The 17,221-nt window shown below is 39.5% G+C and overlaps 1 protein-coding gene across 2 annotated transcripts in view; it reads right to left on the bottom strand.

Annotated features, from left to right (window-relative positions):
• aff2 (AF4/FMR2 family, member 2) overlaps positions 1-17,221 on the bottom strand; it is a 147,145-nt gene that overhangs the window by 86,317 nt on the left and 43,607 nt on the right. For both annotated transcript variants that reach the window (XM_044040508.1, XM_044040509.1), the window contains exons 2-4: positions 13,927-14,047; positions 5,812-6,508; positions 4,333-4,766 (exon numbers count right to left, since the gene is read on the bottom strand). In XM_044040508.1, coding sequence (XP_043896443.1) covers positions 4,333-4,766; positions 5,812-6,508; positions 13,927-14,047 — 1,252 coding nt within the window. The remainder of the gene's footprint in view (positions 1-4,332; positions 4,767-5,811; positions 6,509-13,926; positions 14,048-17,221) is intronic.

Genomic DNA, 17,221 nt, shown 5'->3' with positions numbered 1-17,221 from the left:
TCTGGGTAGTATCGCGATACTGCAGCCTTTTTTGATTATTATTATTTTTATGAACTGCAATGTATTTGTACAAGGGAGTAGCATGCAGTGAAAAGCTGGGAGGAGAGTAGAGGCGGCCGCAAGGTAGCAAAAACTGGCACCGGTATTATAGTAGTACCGTTGTGTAGAATTTCTAGTATAGTAGGAACCGTTACGATTTGGCACCATGGGTACCGTGGGTATCGTGCAACTCTAGGTCTTTGTTACATGGAGCAAGGTAACCACTAAATATTCACATTTTAGAAGCTGAAAACCCCCCATCAGTCGATTATAAAATGAGTTGACAATTCATTTAGTAATTGATTACTCGTTGTGGCCCTGCACTCAAGTATTGCAGGGTTATCCCTTGTCAAAATAACACAAGTAGTGATAATTGGTTTAATTAATCATTTTAAACCTGATTTATATATATTATAAAACAACATATTCTGCCAATAGGTAATGGCTGCAGCTCCTCCTGCCACGACTGAATAGATAAACAGCAGACAAATGGATGGATGGGCATGAGTCAGTACATGTGCATGTTTGCCCTTATTTACCCTGTTCAGTGTGTTCACTGTGTCCCAGCTAAGAGCTTTCCCATGGCAAGGTGGTGTCAGGCTTTTGGAGCCCGCAGTGTATTATTTATTTATTTTATTCCCTTTATCAAGCTAGTGTATTACATAAAAGCAGGATCTTTTCATGCAAAAAAAGGCGTATGTGAATGCTTTCTCTGAGAGCAGAATTGATTTGGTTGGTGTTGGCCTCACAGTGATTACTGACTGGAGGTCTTAGTCTGCCCTGCTTCTTATTTACCGCTACATTAGCGGTGGGGAGCTGTATGCACCTCCACACACGCCTGGTGGAAACGCGGCCGCGCGCCGTCAAATCAGTGTGAAATTGCATCAAGTCTACACTTTGAACTACATGGAAATGAAACTTGTCACAGTGCTGTTGGAAATGTCGCCTGCCACTTCCATGTTTACCTTCCTGCAGCCTCGCGAGCATGGCGTCTCACAAATACACTTGTATATGCACTTGACTTGAGTGTTGTTTACCTGAAGGGGGTTGCAGTGGAAACTCAAAGTAATTCAGTGTCACTAAAAGCATAGTGACAGCATGACCTTGTGAGGAAAGTGTTTTTGTACGGTTTAAATGTTGTCTTCTTCTCCTAGTTTCCCCACCTCGAGAAACAAAAGGTTTTGTCATACCTGTATATTCAAATGATTTTTCTCAGGCAACTTTGACAATGTTAAAAATGTGTCAAACTATTCTATTTCTGTAAATTGAGACTTTTTTCTCTAAACTCTGCCGTTCTCCTCAGCTCTGTTTTTAATTAATTTTGATTCTTACTGATGAACTTTATGTGTTAGCTTCTAACTTGTATTTCTAACATGTATTTGATTCAGCAATTATTGTCATGCTGTTAGTTGTCACTTTGAGCTACTGACAACAACAAAGTGTGTGTGCGGGTGTGTGTCAGAGGTAGATTAAAGACTACTCTAACTGTTAGAAGAAGATCAATAATGTTATCACACACACACACACACACACACACACAGCAGCTATTCTTCTTAGGACTCTGCATTGACGGCCATTCATTTGGACAAAGTGTCATCCCAAACCTTATAACCGCTATACTGACAATGTAACCAGTTCCTCAGAAATAAGGGTCTTCCTCATTGGGACCAGGTTTTGTCTCCATAAGGACTACTGGTCCTGACAAGTTCGATGTCTATGCTAGAAAAGGTTCCTAAAGAGGCAACAAATACAAGCACATGCACGTGTACATGGTTGTGAGGGCTCTGATCAATAATTCTATAATGCTAACAGAAAGCTTCCACAGCAGTTAAAACACACACACACACACAGTTCATGCTTTCACCAAGTCACTGACAAAGGAGCACCGTGACTGTGAGACAAATATTGAGTATTTAAAACACATTCATGACACCTGAACTAATCAGGTAACAGATGATCAGTGGTGTTGATCCACTGCACAGCAATTTCTGTTTCAACAGGTTTGAATTAACATGACACATTATCCCAGTTACCAGCTCCATTTACAGTTCACACTTTGACTAATCGTGGGATAAAATGTGGACTCTTTAAAGTTCGATTGCTGTCACGAGAACAAACGGCAGGATTCTAAAGGTTCAATCCTTTGATTTGCTGCTATTTGCAGTTTAAGCTGCAGAACTCATCCAATAACTCATCTAACCAGAACAAATACAGTGATAATAAGGTGCTGTAATCAGTAAATCCGTTAGTCTCTCTGTCTGCACCCACCCCACACCCTATTTCTCACCACCAGTCCCATCTTTTCTCTCCCGATCCCTCTTCCTCCTCCACCACAGCCTGTATTGAGTTTACATTTACTCCCAATAATCTTTCACCAGAACGAATACGAGAAGAATGAAAACGTAACAGTAAGCAGGCGATAACGGAGGATTCTTGGACATGTGGGTAAAACAAAGTGAAGGAAAACACTCATGGCTGCTCTCTCTTTCTTACGCGACACAAGTAAAGTGCATTATAATTCCCCCTCTCCCCCTCTCTCTCTCTCTCTCTCTCCTGCTCTTTCTCCCTTTTTGGTGCCATATGTTCAAAGCTCCATCTCAGGCTCATTTGGAGTGCCACACACACACACACCAGCTCTATCAAAGCACAGGAACAGCTGGCTTGCTCGATATGGATGACTACTCGCCTGACAACTAGTTTCACACACGCACACGCGCACACACCACCACCATCATCATCAAGTCGGGTAGTTCTTGCTGTTTTTATAAAAAAGTAAGACGAGAGAGCGAGAGAGAGAGAAGGTCAGAATTAAACGAGTGAGTCAGAGAGTGAGTAAGAGACGTGTGGAGGAGTAAAGTTACTGTCGGATGCATTTGACGTAACAATTACAGAGCAGTGTGTGACTAATCGCCATCAGTTTGATTTTACAAAATAACACGAGTAGAGCAGAGGAGGAGGGAGCTGCTGTTGTTATCCAAAACCAAAAAAATCCAACATTCTTCGTGAATGAAATAGATGGAACGTTTCCCCATGTTATCCCAGCCGACATCCGACAAGGTACTTAATAATAATTGTAGTTGTAATAATTTATATAATTGTCAGTATCTAACGTTTTTAGATTGTCCTTGAGACATTACGAACAATTTCCAGTCTCCAAGCCTGTGTCTAATTCCATTGAGCTGTCAGTCCATAACTCAGTAGCCAATCAGCAGGCAGCTTCCTAAGCCCCGCCCATGGTCAGAATTACAAACAAAAACCAGGGAGCGCACACAAATAAGTCGCAGTTTGACTTGTTTGTGTGTGCAAGCAAACAACAAAAAGTGCATTTTCAAATAAATAATATACAATCATTTTGAATGATTAAATTAGTATTTTATTTGCTGTTTGATTTTGTGGTCCATTCTGTGTTATTTGCTTTGTGAAAAGTGTTCTTTGATAACATTGACACTATTCCATACTTTTTGCACCAAATTACATACAGTATTTTTTTTTAATGAAGATGTTTGAACAAATTGTGTTCTTCATTAAACAAACCAAGAGCACACGACAGGCAGTTTGCTTTGACAGGTGACTTCACAAAACAGCATTGTAGTCACCTGTCAAAGCAGACTGCCTGTCGCGTGCTCTTGTTATGGTGACTTCAATTTAAAATCTAAAACCAGTCAAGTCAAACCAAATCAACATTGTAATTAATATCAACTTGGCAGTTTCTGGAGGTAGTAATAAGACAGTATTTATTATTTTTATTTTATTTTTGGTCTTTTTATTCAGTCAAGTATTTCAGTAACACAGAATGAATTTGCTCCTTCTGTCTTTAACTCATGATGTTTGTTTTGTACGTATTGGATGTTTTTTTTTTTAACTTTTATTTATCCTCCCCCACATAAAAAAATGATGAAATAAAAGAAGTAGTGCATTGTTATACGCTTTGAGCTGCATTTTATGTATGAATATTGGTGTTGTTATTATATATATGTATACAAATATGTATATATATATATATATATATATTTTATATTATTATAATTTTTGTTTATTTTTCCCAACAGCAGCAGTGCTGGGACAAATATTTGTTTCATAAACAGAGTATATTATAATTGAATCGCATTACTGGCTCCTGAAATTATATTCATAATGACTTGTATAAAAGCTATTTTAGAAATGTAATATTTTATCATAACAATAATCTTGTATTTGATATAACAACCACTTGCTCAAGCTCAATGTTAAATGCCGATTGCAAATACCTCTATACAACATTGTTTGACCAGGTCACAGTGGCGGTTCACTTACCTCTCCCGTGTGGTTCAGAGTCAGTTTTGGCAGTTTACTCTTCACGTTTCCAGAGTTTCCTCCATAAGCTTGCGTGCTGTTGAATCCCTCCGTGGCCACTAGAGGGGGTTTAAGCTGGGGAGAGTCACTCGGCACCTGGTCCTGGCCATCCATTGGTCGAACATATGCTGTGGGCTTCTGCTGCACTGCCACTGGCTTCCCTGATAGGCTGCCAGGGGGAAAGGTGGGAGTGGTTAGTCCAGATGTGGGCGTGGTTAGGCCCGGAGTGGGCGTCGTCACAACTGATGTGGAAGCCAGCGGGGACGACGGTGTTGAGAAGTGAGAACCTGTTTCATTTTCGAACGGCGAGGATTTAAAATGGCCACCATTGTCTGTGTTTGTGGAAGACTTGAAATGGCCTCCGTCGATGGCGGAGGATCGAAAATTTCCACCATCTGTGAAAGAGAAGACCAAAAGAAAAAGTCAATATTCACCAAAGCAACACCTGTTATAGTAGAACATCACTCTGCTCTGTGCTGTCTAAATCAAATGAATGTTGAATGCCAAAAGAAAAAGAAAAAAAAAATCCCTCTCACAGATGGATGGAGCCAATCATCAACATAACAAATTATGGGTTGCTGGGTGGTTTGGAAATCAACTGCTAGATGTGGTTATCATCATAAGTAGATGTTAATTTGGTGACGAAGCCTGTTTGCAAATAGCGAGAGTTTCCATAAATATAAAAATAAAAGTCACCTATTTGTTTGTGTGAAAACCAAGTTTCATCAATCACGTTCTCATATATTCCACGCTGCCTTAAAGGGAGAGCATTCATCACATTTTCAGAAATACGCTCATTTATATTCTCCCTCCCAAAAAAAAAGTTAAATGAAAAGATAGCCATAAATCTCATCTCATCATCCTGTCCTAAATACGACCAGGAAACCGTCAGCTTATCCCACACTCCTATCATCCAGTTTAGTCAATAATTATTAATTTGAGAATAAAACGTTCATGTTGTTTTAGCAGTAATTCTGAAATGCAGATTTATAATCTCCGACAATGACAATATCTCCCTCTTGATTAAAGAACACTACAGATTTGTCATTGTCATGAATTTACAACACATAAATTGTTTGTTAGAGCCGATTTCTTCATAGCTTTGGTTGGAAATATCGGAACTTGTGAAAACTTCACGCGTCGAGAACGCCAATCATCGCCGAGATTGGGGCAAACTTTATAGCGAGACACGTAAACAGGTGTTTACTCGTGTTACTCACTTACTTTACTGTAAGTAAACACAGATGATCCTGCAGCCACAGTTCTGACAGAAATGACAGAAAACATTTGCTTCGCATGTAACCAACACTACATCATAAAGATGATGACGATGAAGTGAAGTCTATTATATTATTTATTCCTGTTAATGGACACGACAGTGTGGTATCCAGTGTGTCGTGTGTCATATTCCTCTCAGGTCTATGTGTGTGTGAGCTTTACCTGGGAGAGTAAGGGTTTTAGAAGGATGGGCCGAGTGTCTTCTAGAAGAAGAGGAGGAAGAGGAGGAGGAGGACGAAGAGGAAGAAGGGCTTGAATCTCCTTTTAGACCGAGTTCGTCTTTCAGTGAGCTAAACAGTTCTTCGTGCCTTTGCATTTGATGTTCCTCCAGTAAGCAGATCTTCCCTCTGCCACTGGCGGCTCCCGCAGCCTGACCCTGACCACTCTGGCCTAAACCCAGAACGTGACCTGCTGCTTGCGAAGTCTGTCCGTGTCCTCCTTTTGACCAGTCCATGGAACTCCGGGACTTCTTTGAAGTCTGATGTGTAACTGTCGATGTGCTTGATGATGACGATGATGATGATGATGTGGTGGAAGCAGGTGGCTGCATGGAGGTGGAAGACGAGGAAGCCGCATTTCCCGTCCTCTTGTCCCCACCTGCTTCTTCTCCTCCTCCTCCTCCTCCTCCTCCACCTCCTCCTGCTACTCCTCTTAAGGTTTCATTGAAAAGCTGAGACTCCATGGTGGGTCTGTCTGTCGTCGAGGTGGTTGGGGTTTGCAGGTTGTTGTTCACGCCGCTGCCTTTGGGGATTCCCACCAAGTGGCTTTGGTTGGAGTGGCTGGTTAACAGGTCTTTCATTTCTTCATAAGAGCCCAGTGTGTTCTGGACACGATTGGCCAATGCATCACCTTTATTAGTCTGAGAGAAGAAAGGAGAGAGGGATGGAGAGAGAGAAAAAGACTATTAATTATGTCCTCCATTATACCATTTCTCCACACTTAATGAAAAGCCTTTTTTTTTTTTTTATTCATCCAGAGTGGAGCAAGTGAGAGATGGATTGGGTGACCACTGACCAGCCATCAGGATGAGATGATTAATTAAACACATGCCACACTTAAGAGGGTCCAGTCCAGGCTGGAACAGTAAAATTAATGGAGCAGGAATCATTATTAGCCTGACCCCACATTCTCCAGGAGTCTTCAGTTGGAGGACAGTGTGGGTCTTACTGATATATGACAGTGCAACAACTTGAGCCGCTTCATGGTTATGCTGACATGTTCCTCAGAATAACTCAGGAGTACCTCTGGTGTAAAGTCACTGGCACGTTTTTTAATGATGAAACTGTGTGATTCGATCATTTGGCATTTTTGAAAGGACAAAGTTAATCAGCTCTGGTTTCAGCACTTCTATATTTGGAGCCAGATTCTGGCAAAAAGTCATAAAGAAGGAAGAAGGAGAAGAAATTCCATTCTCTGACATTTTCTTTATACCAATGTAACAAATAGTTTTGCAACTATTAATCACGAGGACGTGCGAACTCTGGAAGATCTAAAGTCTATAAATAAAGTATGACATTTCATAATTCATGAATTATTATATAAAATAATGAAAACAGTGAGAACCCATGTATCATTGCCTCGTCACAATTTTCCATGTGGAAAGTAGGCATCAAATCATTTCCTACATAAAACAAAATGTATACAAAGAAAAAAAAAAAGTCTAAATATTCCATAGTTTACTTAGTTTAAGATGGTTATTGCATTACTGATAAGAACTGGTAGAAATATTTCTTTCTAGAGGAAAGAATTGCTGGTCATAAAGAGACAATTCTCTCTCTGTCAGAGAGTTAATCACAAGTGTACACACCTATGTCGAGGCTCAGGCTACAAACGCTCTGCTCACATTTTAGTTTTAAATCACATTCCATCTGCTACATTTTACACCCACAGTGGATCTATGCAGAGTCCTGAAACACAGATGTTTGGGAAAATTGCGCGCTCCGTCTTAGTGACTGCGTGTGACTGGACAGCCAGTAAAGCAGCTGCATGCATTTACTGGCGCTTATCAGTGAAGCGGTTTTTCCCATTTACCTCAGAATTTTTTTCCCCGAACAGTTAATTGATTTGCACGTTGACTTTTCATCTACATAACTTATGGACTGGTCGGTAAATTCGATAGGTTTACTTGTTAAAAGTAAGGTGGTTGACAACAGGCGGTCTGCTAATCACCCATGTGGAGTAATAGTGTCAAATACAGCAACAGCAGGTGAGTCGCTTAGAACCTTTATCTGAGACGGGGTGAAATTGCCTGTATTTGGAGAGGTTAATGAATTCATGAATAATGAATTCATGTTCATAGGGAGTAGCAGAGTTATATATAATAACAATGAATAATCCCAGCACTGACTGTAGCAAGGCCGGACACTAATCGTGTAGATGTGTGTGAGGCTGTTGGGGTGGATTGTTGAATTAAATTAATATTCACTGTAATCGGAAGTAAAAAAAATTAAAAATAAGAGGCACACACTGTGTACATGAAAATGATGGATATATATATTCTTTATTCTTAAATGGATCTAACAGTTTATGTCAATGACTAAATAATACTGTAATAACAAGGCAATGATTCCACTGGGGAGAGAGTTTTGTGGATTGATGGCACTTTAGTTTTGTTTTGTTTCAGGTATTAGTTACACAGTTGGATCAAATTAACTGTGAGCTGTGAAAATAAAAAGAGAAAATATTGAGCATCTTGAATCAGCAGCTCTGAGAGGCTGTAAACACTGTCGGCGACGCAGCGTGCTGAGCTAATTGCTAAAATTAACATGCTAACATGCTCACAGTACCAGTGTTGATAAGAAGTTGTTTATCAGAGTTACCATAATAGTTTTGTATATATTAGCATGCTAAATAAAACACTGAATGCACACTATGTGATTTCTGCCACTAGGGGATACTCAATAACGAAACAATAACAAAAGACCTCATTTGATGATGTCGAGAGGCAACGTGGGATCATGGGACTGGTTGTCTTGTTTGGTTCACCTGTGCGTTTGTGTTTCACGCAGAAAACTTCCAAGGCAGCAAACAAACACTAGCTACCCAGTAATACTTAAGTACCTCACAATACGATACATGGTCCACGATACCAATAAAATCACGATACAACGATTCTGTGATAATCAGTATATTGCAAGACAATCATAAAGCGATCACGATATCTGTGTTAAACGTGCAGGAGTGCATAGAGTCCATGTATTGTACATGCATGGGGCATCTCGTAGCGTAGCGTTTTCCTCGTCCTGGTAACTTCCCTCATTCATTTGAGCAGCGCCACCGTGAGGAGACATGAAGTAGCGGCGGGCAGAGAGTGAAACTGGCAGGGACTGTTTACTTTAGAGCGCCTTATTTTATTAATTAAAACGTCAATATTTGCCCTGGCGTATCAATTATCATATTGCATGAGGAGGGATGGCGATATATCACCAAACTGATATTTTGACCCACCGCTATACCTAATATTTCCTCCCCCCCTCTGAGTGGATGACATCTATAAAAGGGGACCGAAATGAAAACAGTCCATTACCTTGAGAAGAGATACACTACATCATTACACTACTCTACAACATATAAAACATTAGTGTTGTCATTGTTATTATAGAATTAAATGCAGAAATGTTACATATATACCTCTTACGGTACAGCTGAGCCTGGGGTAGTTTTAAGTATTTAGTCATAAACAAAGGTCTGTGGTGTAAAAGCCAATCACTCACCAAAGTGACAGGGATGTTCATTAAAAATTCTATGGTAATGCAGATGGTAATTAGATTATTCAGTCTGGATTACCGACTGTTGACTAACGTACAGCCACAGTAATTCATGCATTTGTTTTTTTTTTGTTTTATTAATTAAAAGAACAAACTGATTAATCGACTTCTTTTTGATCTCATGCAAGTTAATTTAAATACCCATATATACATTCCATCCATTTGTGGAGGATAATGGAGGTTGTGTTTCACTTGAATTTAGTGACCAAATCCCCAGGATTATCTAGTGGCGCAGAAATAACTTCTACGTTATCTCTAAAGCACAGTTTTAACAACCGCTAAAATCAATGGCCAGATGAGACTCTTAAATTTGCACTTAATGTGCTCTAAGAACTTTTAGAACCCCGACTAATAATGCACGGCAACCTGCACACTTCAGGAGAACGTACATGGTCTGGAGTGAGGAGAGACGTTTGATGAAATATGGCGTGTAATTTGTTGCGGAATTCTTACTCGTCATGGCACAATGTTGGTAGAGGACCAAAAACCACAGCCTGAACATGACAGCCATAATTACAAATCACAGGCTAACCATGGATTGAGATGACAAATCCTTATGCTTCTCTCTGCCACAGAAGCTTCAACTCAAATCTATGTGGCTGTAAATACATTCATTTCTTCTACCACGTCTCTCCTCAATCAACAGTATCCATCTTTTTTTGCACTCGAGTATGGCAGGCAAACCAAAGAATCAAGCTTTGTTTACTAACGATTCATACAAGAAAGCAGAGATATGCATTAAAGCAGGGGTGGCAAACAAACGGCCTGTGGACCAGGACTGGCCCACCAGAGGTCCAACCTGGCCCACAGGAACATTTCATAAATACTATATTTTTCAGTTCCAGATGCCCGTGACTAAATGTTTTGTGCCTTTATAAATCCACTGTGTGTGAATGGTAAATTCAACATAATATTCTTGAAATTGCACTTGTTTTTCTCAGGAAATGTCGGGTTGTTCATAATATGTTTTGTAAAACAAAGGGAAAAATTAGGACTTCTTGTTGTTTATGGGTTATTTTGCTATTATTTTACTTGTCCGGCCCACTTGAGATGAAATTTGGCCCCTGAACTACAATGAGTTTGACACCCCTACAATGTAATGTGTACAGATGTAATTTCTGTTCTGCCTAAGCAAAATGTAATCCCTAACCTTAACCAGTTAACGCCTTACCCGAAATTAAAATCTTAGACCTAAATATAACCTGCTTCTAAGAAATGAGGTTCTGCCTCATTAGTACCAGAAAAGGACCTAAAGAGGTAACAAATACAAGAACACGCACACACACACAAGATGGCAAGCCAAAGTTAGCTGTGAATAAATTAGCCCATCTCTTCTCCATCTCAGGCTCATGAATAAAAGATGGAGTGGCTGAAGAGGAACAGAAAACACATTTACAGAGAGGCAAAATGGAAAACAGAGGAGAGGGAGAGGATGAATACCTGCGTGTGTGAGTGTGTGTGTGTGTGTGAATAGATCATACCAAATAGCTGCTAACAGCATAACGCTTTTTAACAGGATTAGAAGAGGGATTAGCTAATAGCTGACAGAGAAAATGAGTACTTTAGAGTGTGACAGACACATGACACATACTGCACTGTATACAGGTGTAGAAAAAAAAGAAAGAGGCTGATGGAGGGAAAAAAAAAAAGGATTTTAAAAAATGAAGAGGAGGGACACGGAGAATGATTAATGTTGTATAAATCCTATGTGATAATGAGAAGGCTGACGTACTGTAGATCTTTAAAGGAGTAGTGCAGTAAGAGTGTGGCGAGGTGTGTTTGAGTGATTTTTAAATTTTAATTTCAGCACTAACACGAGATTAACCACAGAAGAATATGGAGCGTAATCTTTCTCTGTGAGATGAATAAAGTATCTATCTTATAATATATATCAGTAATTAAGATTAGACCTGCAATCTAATTCATCTGTCCCACTCTAAAATCTTCTCAACTCTTGAAATGAAGTCCTGAAGGAATCAGTGTAATATCTAGAGTACCTTGTGAATAATAGGTCAAAGGTCAAAGTTTCAGTGCTGAGACAATATTTTAGATTGCAGATTTTGGAACTTATTTTTTATTCCTTTTTTGCAAATAAATGTTGTTTTTAAGTCTGTCTTTATTAGGTGTGACTGTAAATCCAGTTACAATTGAACAAAAAAAGAATTATGATTTCAGTCACATACTATATATTGTCTGTACTTTCTTATTTCTGTTCCTGCAACTCTTTTGAGCCTTGGTTTTCGCTGTCATATTTTCAAACTTTTGATAATGCCATTTATAATGTTGTTCGCCTCTCAACCTGAATGTTACATTACCCAGAAGGCTCTACTGAGCTGGATTAGTTAAGCCTGTAAAGGGCTTTTATTGAAAGAATGGTGCTGGCTCTGTTGTTTTTATGTAAAGTATTTCCATATTTTGTCCTATCAACAAAAAAATAGAAGCCTGAATCTAAACGTAAATGTAAGAAATGGTTGTGTGCAAAAGGTAGGAGGTAAAAGTTTCTATAGCTTCTATAAAATACAGCAAAGGTTTGCACATCTATTCTGTTCAGGACACTGCATTGACTTCTATTTATTTAGACAGGCTAAACAAAGTGCTCTTCCTAAACTTATCCATAACCAGTTAATGACCAAGCCTAACCTTAACCTAACCACTATTCAAATCTTAGCCAGTTCCTGATTTGTACCAGATTTGGTCTCCCTGAGTCTGAGTACTACTGGTCCTGACAAGATCAGTGTTTAAGCCACAAAAGATTCTTAAGTGGTAACAGTACACACACACACGCACACACACACACACACCTTGACCTCACATCAGCACCTTTAATTAGTTGGAAACAATTATGTGGGGTACAGGGGCACTCAGGATTAGATTCATTATCGGCCTGTGCTGCCATGGCCTCCTGAACCTCGAGCAGCGTCGCAGTTAGAAGCCGTCGTGTTCTCTGCTTTGAGACACAGCAGCACTTCAGCTCATTCTAGCAAGATTCAAAGCCAGCCCGTCCCAAGGTCGATACACTCGGCGGCATAAGCGAGTGTTGGAGTGCCCGGCGGTCGCAAATGAGAGTTAACAAACCAAAATCAATTTTATACACAGGGGCCGTGGACTTCATGCATGGCTGCTTCACTTTCAGCTGAAGCAGAAACAAAGTGACGGCATCTCAAGCACTTCTGAGCAGAGCAGATCAGGACCTTATGTTTGAGTACAGTCGCTCCCCAAGTGAATGCATGAGGGCGGATTATAACAGGCTGTTATGATCCATAAGCTATCATCAGCATTATCAGCCACAAAAATAGCCTTAATGTGAATAACAGCACAAAAATGTGTTGGTGGGCAATAACAATTCCTTTAAATTGATTGCTTGAATGAGGCAAAATAGTTTCACATGAGCCTAAATCATAAAGTGGTGCTGCGTTAAAGGAGAGTGGCCCATCCGCGCTGATTAACGCGTCGTAAATTCACTCCATTTGCCCAGATGAAATTTTGGTGTCAGGCACGTATGTCCACTTCTCCTCCTGCAGAGATCAATCACACCTTAACAGCAAAATATAAAGCTGTCTCCTAAACAGCAATGAGCGAGCGCTGTGTGCAGAGAAAGTAGCACACTTAGAGTAAAGAAGCACAGCTTGTAAACAGTGTGTGTGTAATGTGCCGCTGACTGACTGGCTCCTGTTAACTTTAGTTTTAGTGCTTGAATTTAAACAAATAAAGAGAAAGTTGCCCTTCGCCTCACATTTGTTGTTCAAACGTCATTGGCCACGCAGGAAAACAACAACAACAACACAACATTACAAATCATTTTCAGTCCCCACTATTCACATCAAGCAAATGACTTAAGAAGCATAAGAAGCAGAAAAAATAAATAACATCACAAGAAGAAACAAGTCAGCATCTAGTAAGAAAAAGAAAAAAAACACTCAGGAGAGCTTGATTGGTTCATGAGCATGAGGAACTTTAGGACGTCTGCAGTTTGAAAGATTTAAGGAAGTTTAATTTAAGCTTCGTTGTTTGTTTGTAAACAGTCCCAGCTGTGCACATGTGCTTATTTATTTGAAAGATAGAAGATGCTGGATGTAACGTGTTTCCTCTTGCTTCTGGTCGTTATGCTGAGACAAGCATTTGGAATCAAAATATGTGATTAATAAAATTCTATTGAATAATGTATCGACAGTAATTAAATAAGGAATCGTAATATTTAATGAGCAGTCTGTGACGGATATCAACACACACAAAGACACACAAAACTCATCCAACGCATGAGGAATAAACAAAAGTTTTTATATTATTAGCTATGCAAAGGCCTTAAAAAAATCATTGTTACATAGTAACATACATATAGTCCACAGGTGAAAAGCCTATTATCATCTATTGTTTATGCGTCATTGTATAATTTTGAAGGCTTGAACAACCTTTTTAATTTTTAATTCCATTTTAATCATGGAAAGTATTCCTAAAAATGCAGAATTCATTTGCAGTTGAGTAACTGTTTCTGAATATTATTAGCTCTTACTTTATACGGTTCTCCAAACAGGTTGAATCCAGTTGAGAACAGGTCTTCATCCTGTTGGACCTCCTGATTCCTCCTCTCCCACTCTCTCCTCTTCAGGGCGCTGCGCTCTGACTCCAGATGACTGGAAAGACAAAGGGAAGCAAAAAAAAGCTTGTTAGAGTCTCACACTGCAGCCGACACAGAGCTGGCACCAAAGAAACCCACTGGTTTTTAATGAGTATTGCTCACAAGTCGCTTTTGGAACTGCACTGTTCGCCACTAGTGCATTATAGCGGTAAAGAAAGAAATGCTATTGAAGTTTCTAAAAATACGTCAAATTACACATACACAGGAGGGGGAAATTGGCAAGTTAGAAAATGACAGCAAGAAAGGGTGGTTATATAAAGGAAACATTTAAAGATAGAAAGGACTGGTAAAAATATCAGAATATCTTTGTTAACGAAGATGATTTTTTTGTTTGAGAGTACAAATGTTAGCTATGACACATTCACTGAATATATGCACAGTTTCTTTAAATCACCAGGTTTAAGTAGTTAGTTTTTTTTGCTCAAGACTTTGGAATGCATTCAAGGAACAAGTACAATTGGAGATGCCAGAGCATAAAGCATGACACCAGTACTTTCTACAAACTACAACCTTTATCTGCAGCCAATAGTTAGATTAAAAAAGAAACGTCTGTCTTGGGGTTAGAAAGGATGACTGCAAGCTAACAACTGGTCCTCTCTGATCACACTGTAAAATATGGTAATTATCTCAAGGTATTACCATATTATTTATCTATTCATTTATTTATTTATTTACCATAGTTATCTGAAGTTAATTATCTTTGACACCGCATTATGACAATCTTTTTGGTCATTAAAGCAAGAGTTAAACTTCTATACTAAAAATACATATAACTATTATATATATATATATATATATATATATATATATATATATATATATATATATATATATATATATATATAAATATACATACATATATACATATATAGCATGCAATATAGCATTAAAATGAATGCTATAAAAATGCTTCGGGTCTTTTTGCTGAGACAAGCATTTGGAATCAAAATATGCGATTAATAAAATGCTATTGAATAATGTATCGACAGTAATTAAATAAGGAATAGTAATATTTAATGTACAGTCTGTAGCGGATATCAGTGCACACGCACACACAACTCATCTAAAGCATGATGAGTAAAAAACATGGAAACATTTCCCAGTTCTTCTGTTGATAATAAAGCTGATATGATGTTAAATATGCCATTCGCTGGGTATTTTCATCCATCAGTGCTTTCCTTTTTAACAGAGGTGAACGAACTCACTGCGAACTGAACTCTTTATGTGGGTTGCGTTTATGACATTCCGTACACACCGAACCAAACCGCGCTGTAAAGGCCAGAGGCATTTACAGTGAGGTCCAAACATCTGAGACCACTTTCATTCAGGATAAAGGTCTGGGACTTTTGAACCTGTCATGGCATAATTGGATGGTTCTCAATAAAGTCTGCTTTTAATCTTCAAACACTCCTACGCTCCTGTTTTGAACTCTGGCGTGTTGATAGCGATGTTTTGCTCGAGGGTTTGATTCAAGATGGGCTCTTTTTGGCATTTAAAGTAGGCGACGGCTACTGTTAAACAAATGATAGGAGCGGCTGGAGGCCAAGGAGAGCGGAGGAGGTGGTGAACCCCGGGTTTTTGGGGGGTCACTTCCCTCAAATAACCATGTATTTTTAATAATAAATAAATAAATAAATAAATAAAAGCTTACTGGCCAGTTAACAAATACACTGTGCCCTCTGCATCTTCTTCACTGGCCTCCACTGAGAGAACTGCATGCTGGCAGCCAAATTTAAATTTAGCACAAAGTAATGTGTGTGTGCATATGTGTGTGAGCACTGGTTTTATGCACGAGGCTGTGGCCTGTTGACCCTGGAAAGAGCATCCTGTTTTATCACTTTTACTGTGGAGAGATGAGACAGGCTGGATAATTAGTGATCAACACTATTAAAAGGAACTGTCTCGTTTTTCCTCTACCAGACCTCTTACATTTAGTCTATCAGCAATATGTGAGTGGGAGGAAGGAATGGTGAAGACGCTGTTAGGGAAAAGGGGGGGAGAGAAAGTTAAAAAAAAAAAAATCATGGAGACCCATGGGAGAGAAAAAGTGCAATAGACACTTTCTCTAAAAGGAAAGAAAAATAACACAATGATGAAAGACAGAGTGGAGGGATGAGGAGACGGAGGTGGAATAGAAAGAAAGGAGGAGCAAAAAAGCAAGAGAGCAGTGGGAATAACAGACAAAATGACTGACAGCGGTGTGTGTGTGTGTTTGTGTTAAAGCAGTATACGTAGATGTGATCATTGTGCTGGGAATGCTGGTTGACATGTGCATTGTTTGTCAGTGCAGAGAGATAACTGACAGAGCTGTCACCATCACACACACACACACACACAGGCAGTGCAGCAGTCCCATGTGAAAGATCACCGTCTCTCTCTCTCACCGTCTGTCACATGATACATTCACACGAGGGGAATCAGGTCAAACCAGGTAATTAACACATCCAGGATTAATCTCCCAGTGTGTGTCAGGGACAGGGTGGAACAGGACCTGTCACATGCTGGTTAGTCTGTTCCTTTTACACTCCACTGAACTCTTCAGGGGAAGAGGTTTTTTTTTAACACAGTGCAGTGCAGCCACGGCGCCATGGTCAGTCAGGTCAGTGAGAAACTTTACAGCCACCTGCTCTAACACGACTGTTGCCCTCTGTGCTGCTGTTAAGCAGTGTGAAGGCTGAAGTTGTTAGGCCCAGCTGTGATTCAACACTCTGTAACAGCCTCACCGGATCAAATTTCACTCTGACTTTGAACTAGGGCGGAATGATGTGGGGAAGATGTTTAACCCATTAACACCGAGCGTATCGCAGACGGCACGTTTGCGCAAGTGCACTTTGAATTACCGTAATTGCACACAATTTTGGAACAGTTTCTGAAAGCTGGCAAGTTGCAAGTCAAAGCCAACCTGTGGTTATTGCGGTAATTTGATGAATCATCGTCTTTGTCACCTGAGAGGACAGAGTTAGAAAAACGCCTGTACATGGTTTCCCCTCTTTGGTCTGTTTTTGGACATTGAGACAAAGACTCAAACAAATGTTGTTTTAAATATGTTTTAAACTCCTCAAATGTCACCGTGGAGAGTAGTGTTTTTTCCTCATTAAAACTTTGTTTTTCTTCATTTTCAATTGCACTATATAACATGCTGCAAATTGTACATAATTGGCAGATACTG

This window comes from Solea senegalensis, linkage group LG12 (assembly GCF_019176455.1).
Source record: "Solea senegalensis isolate Sse05_10M linkage group LG12, IFAPA_SoseM_1, whole genome shotgun sequence".
NCBI classification, from domain to species: Eukaryota; Metazoa; Chordata; class Actinopteri; order Pleuronectiformes; family Soleidae; genus Solea; species Solea senegalensis.
Note: the sequence above shows the minus strand (reverse complement) of the source record. Positions and strands in the feature narration are given on the sequence as shown.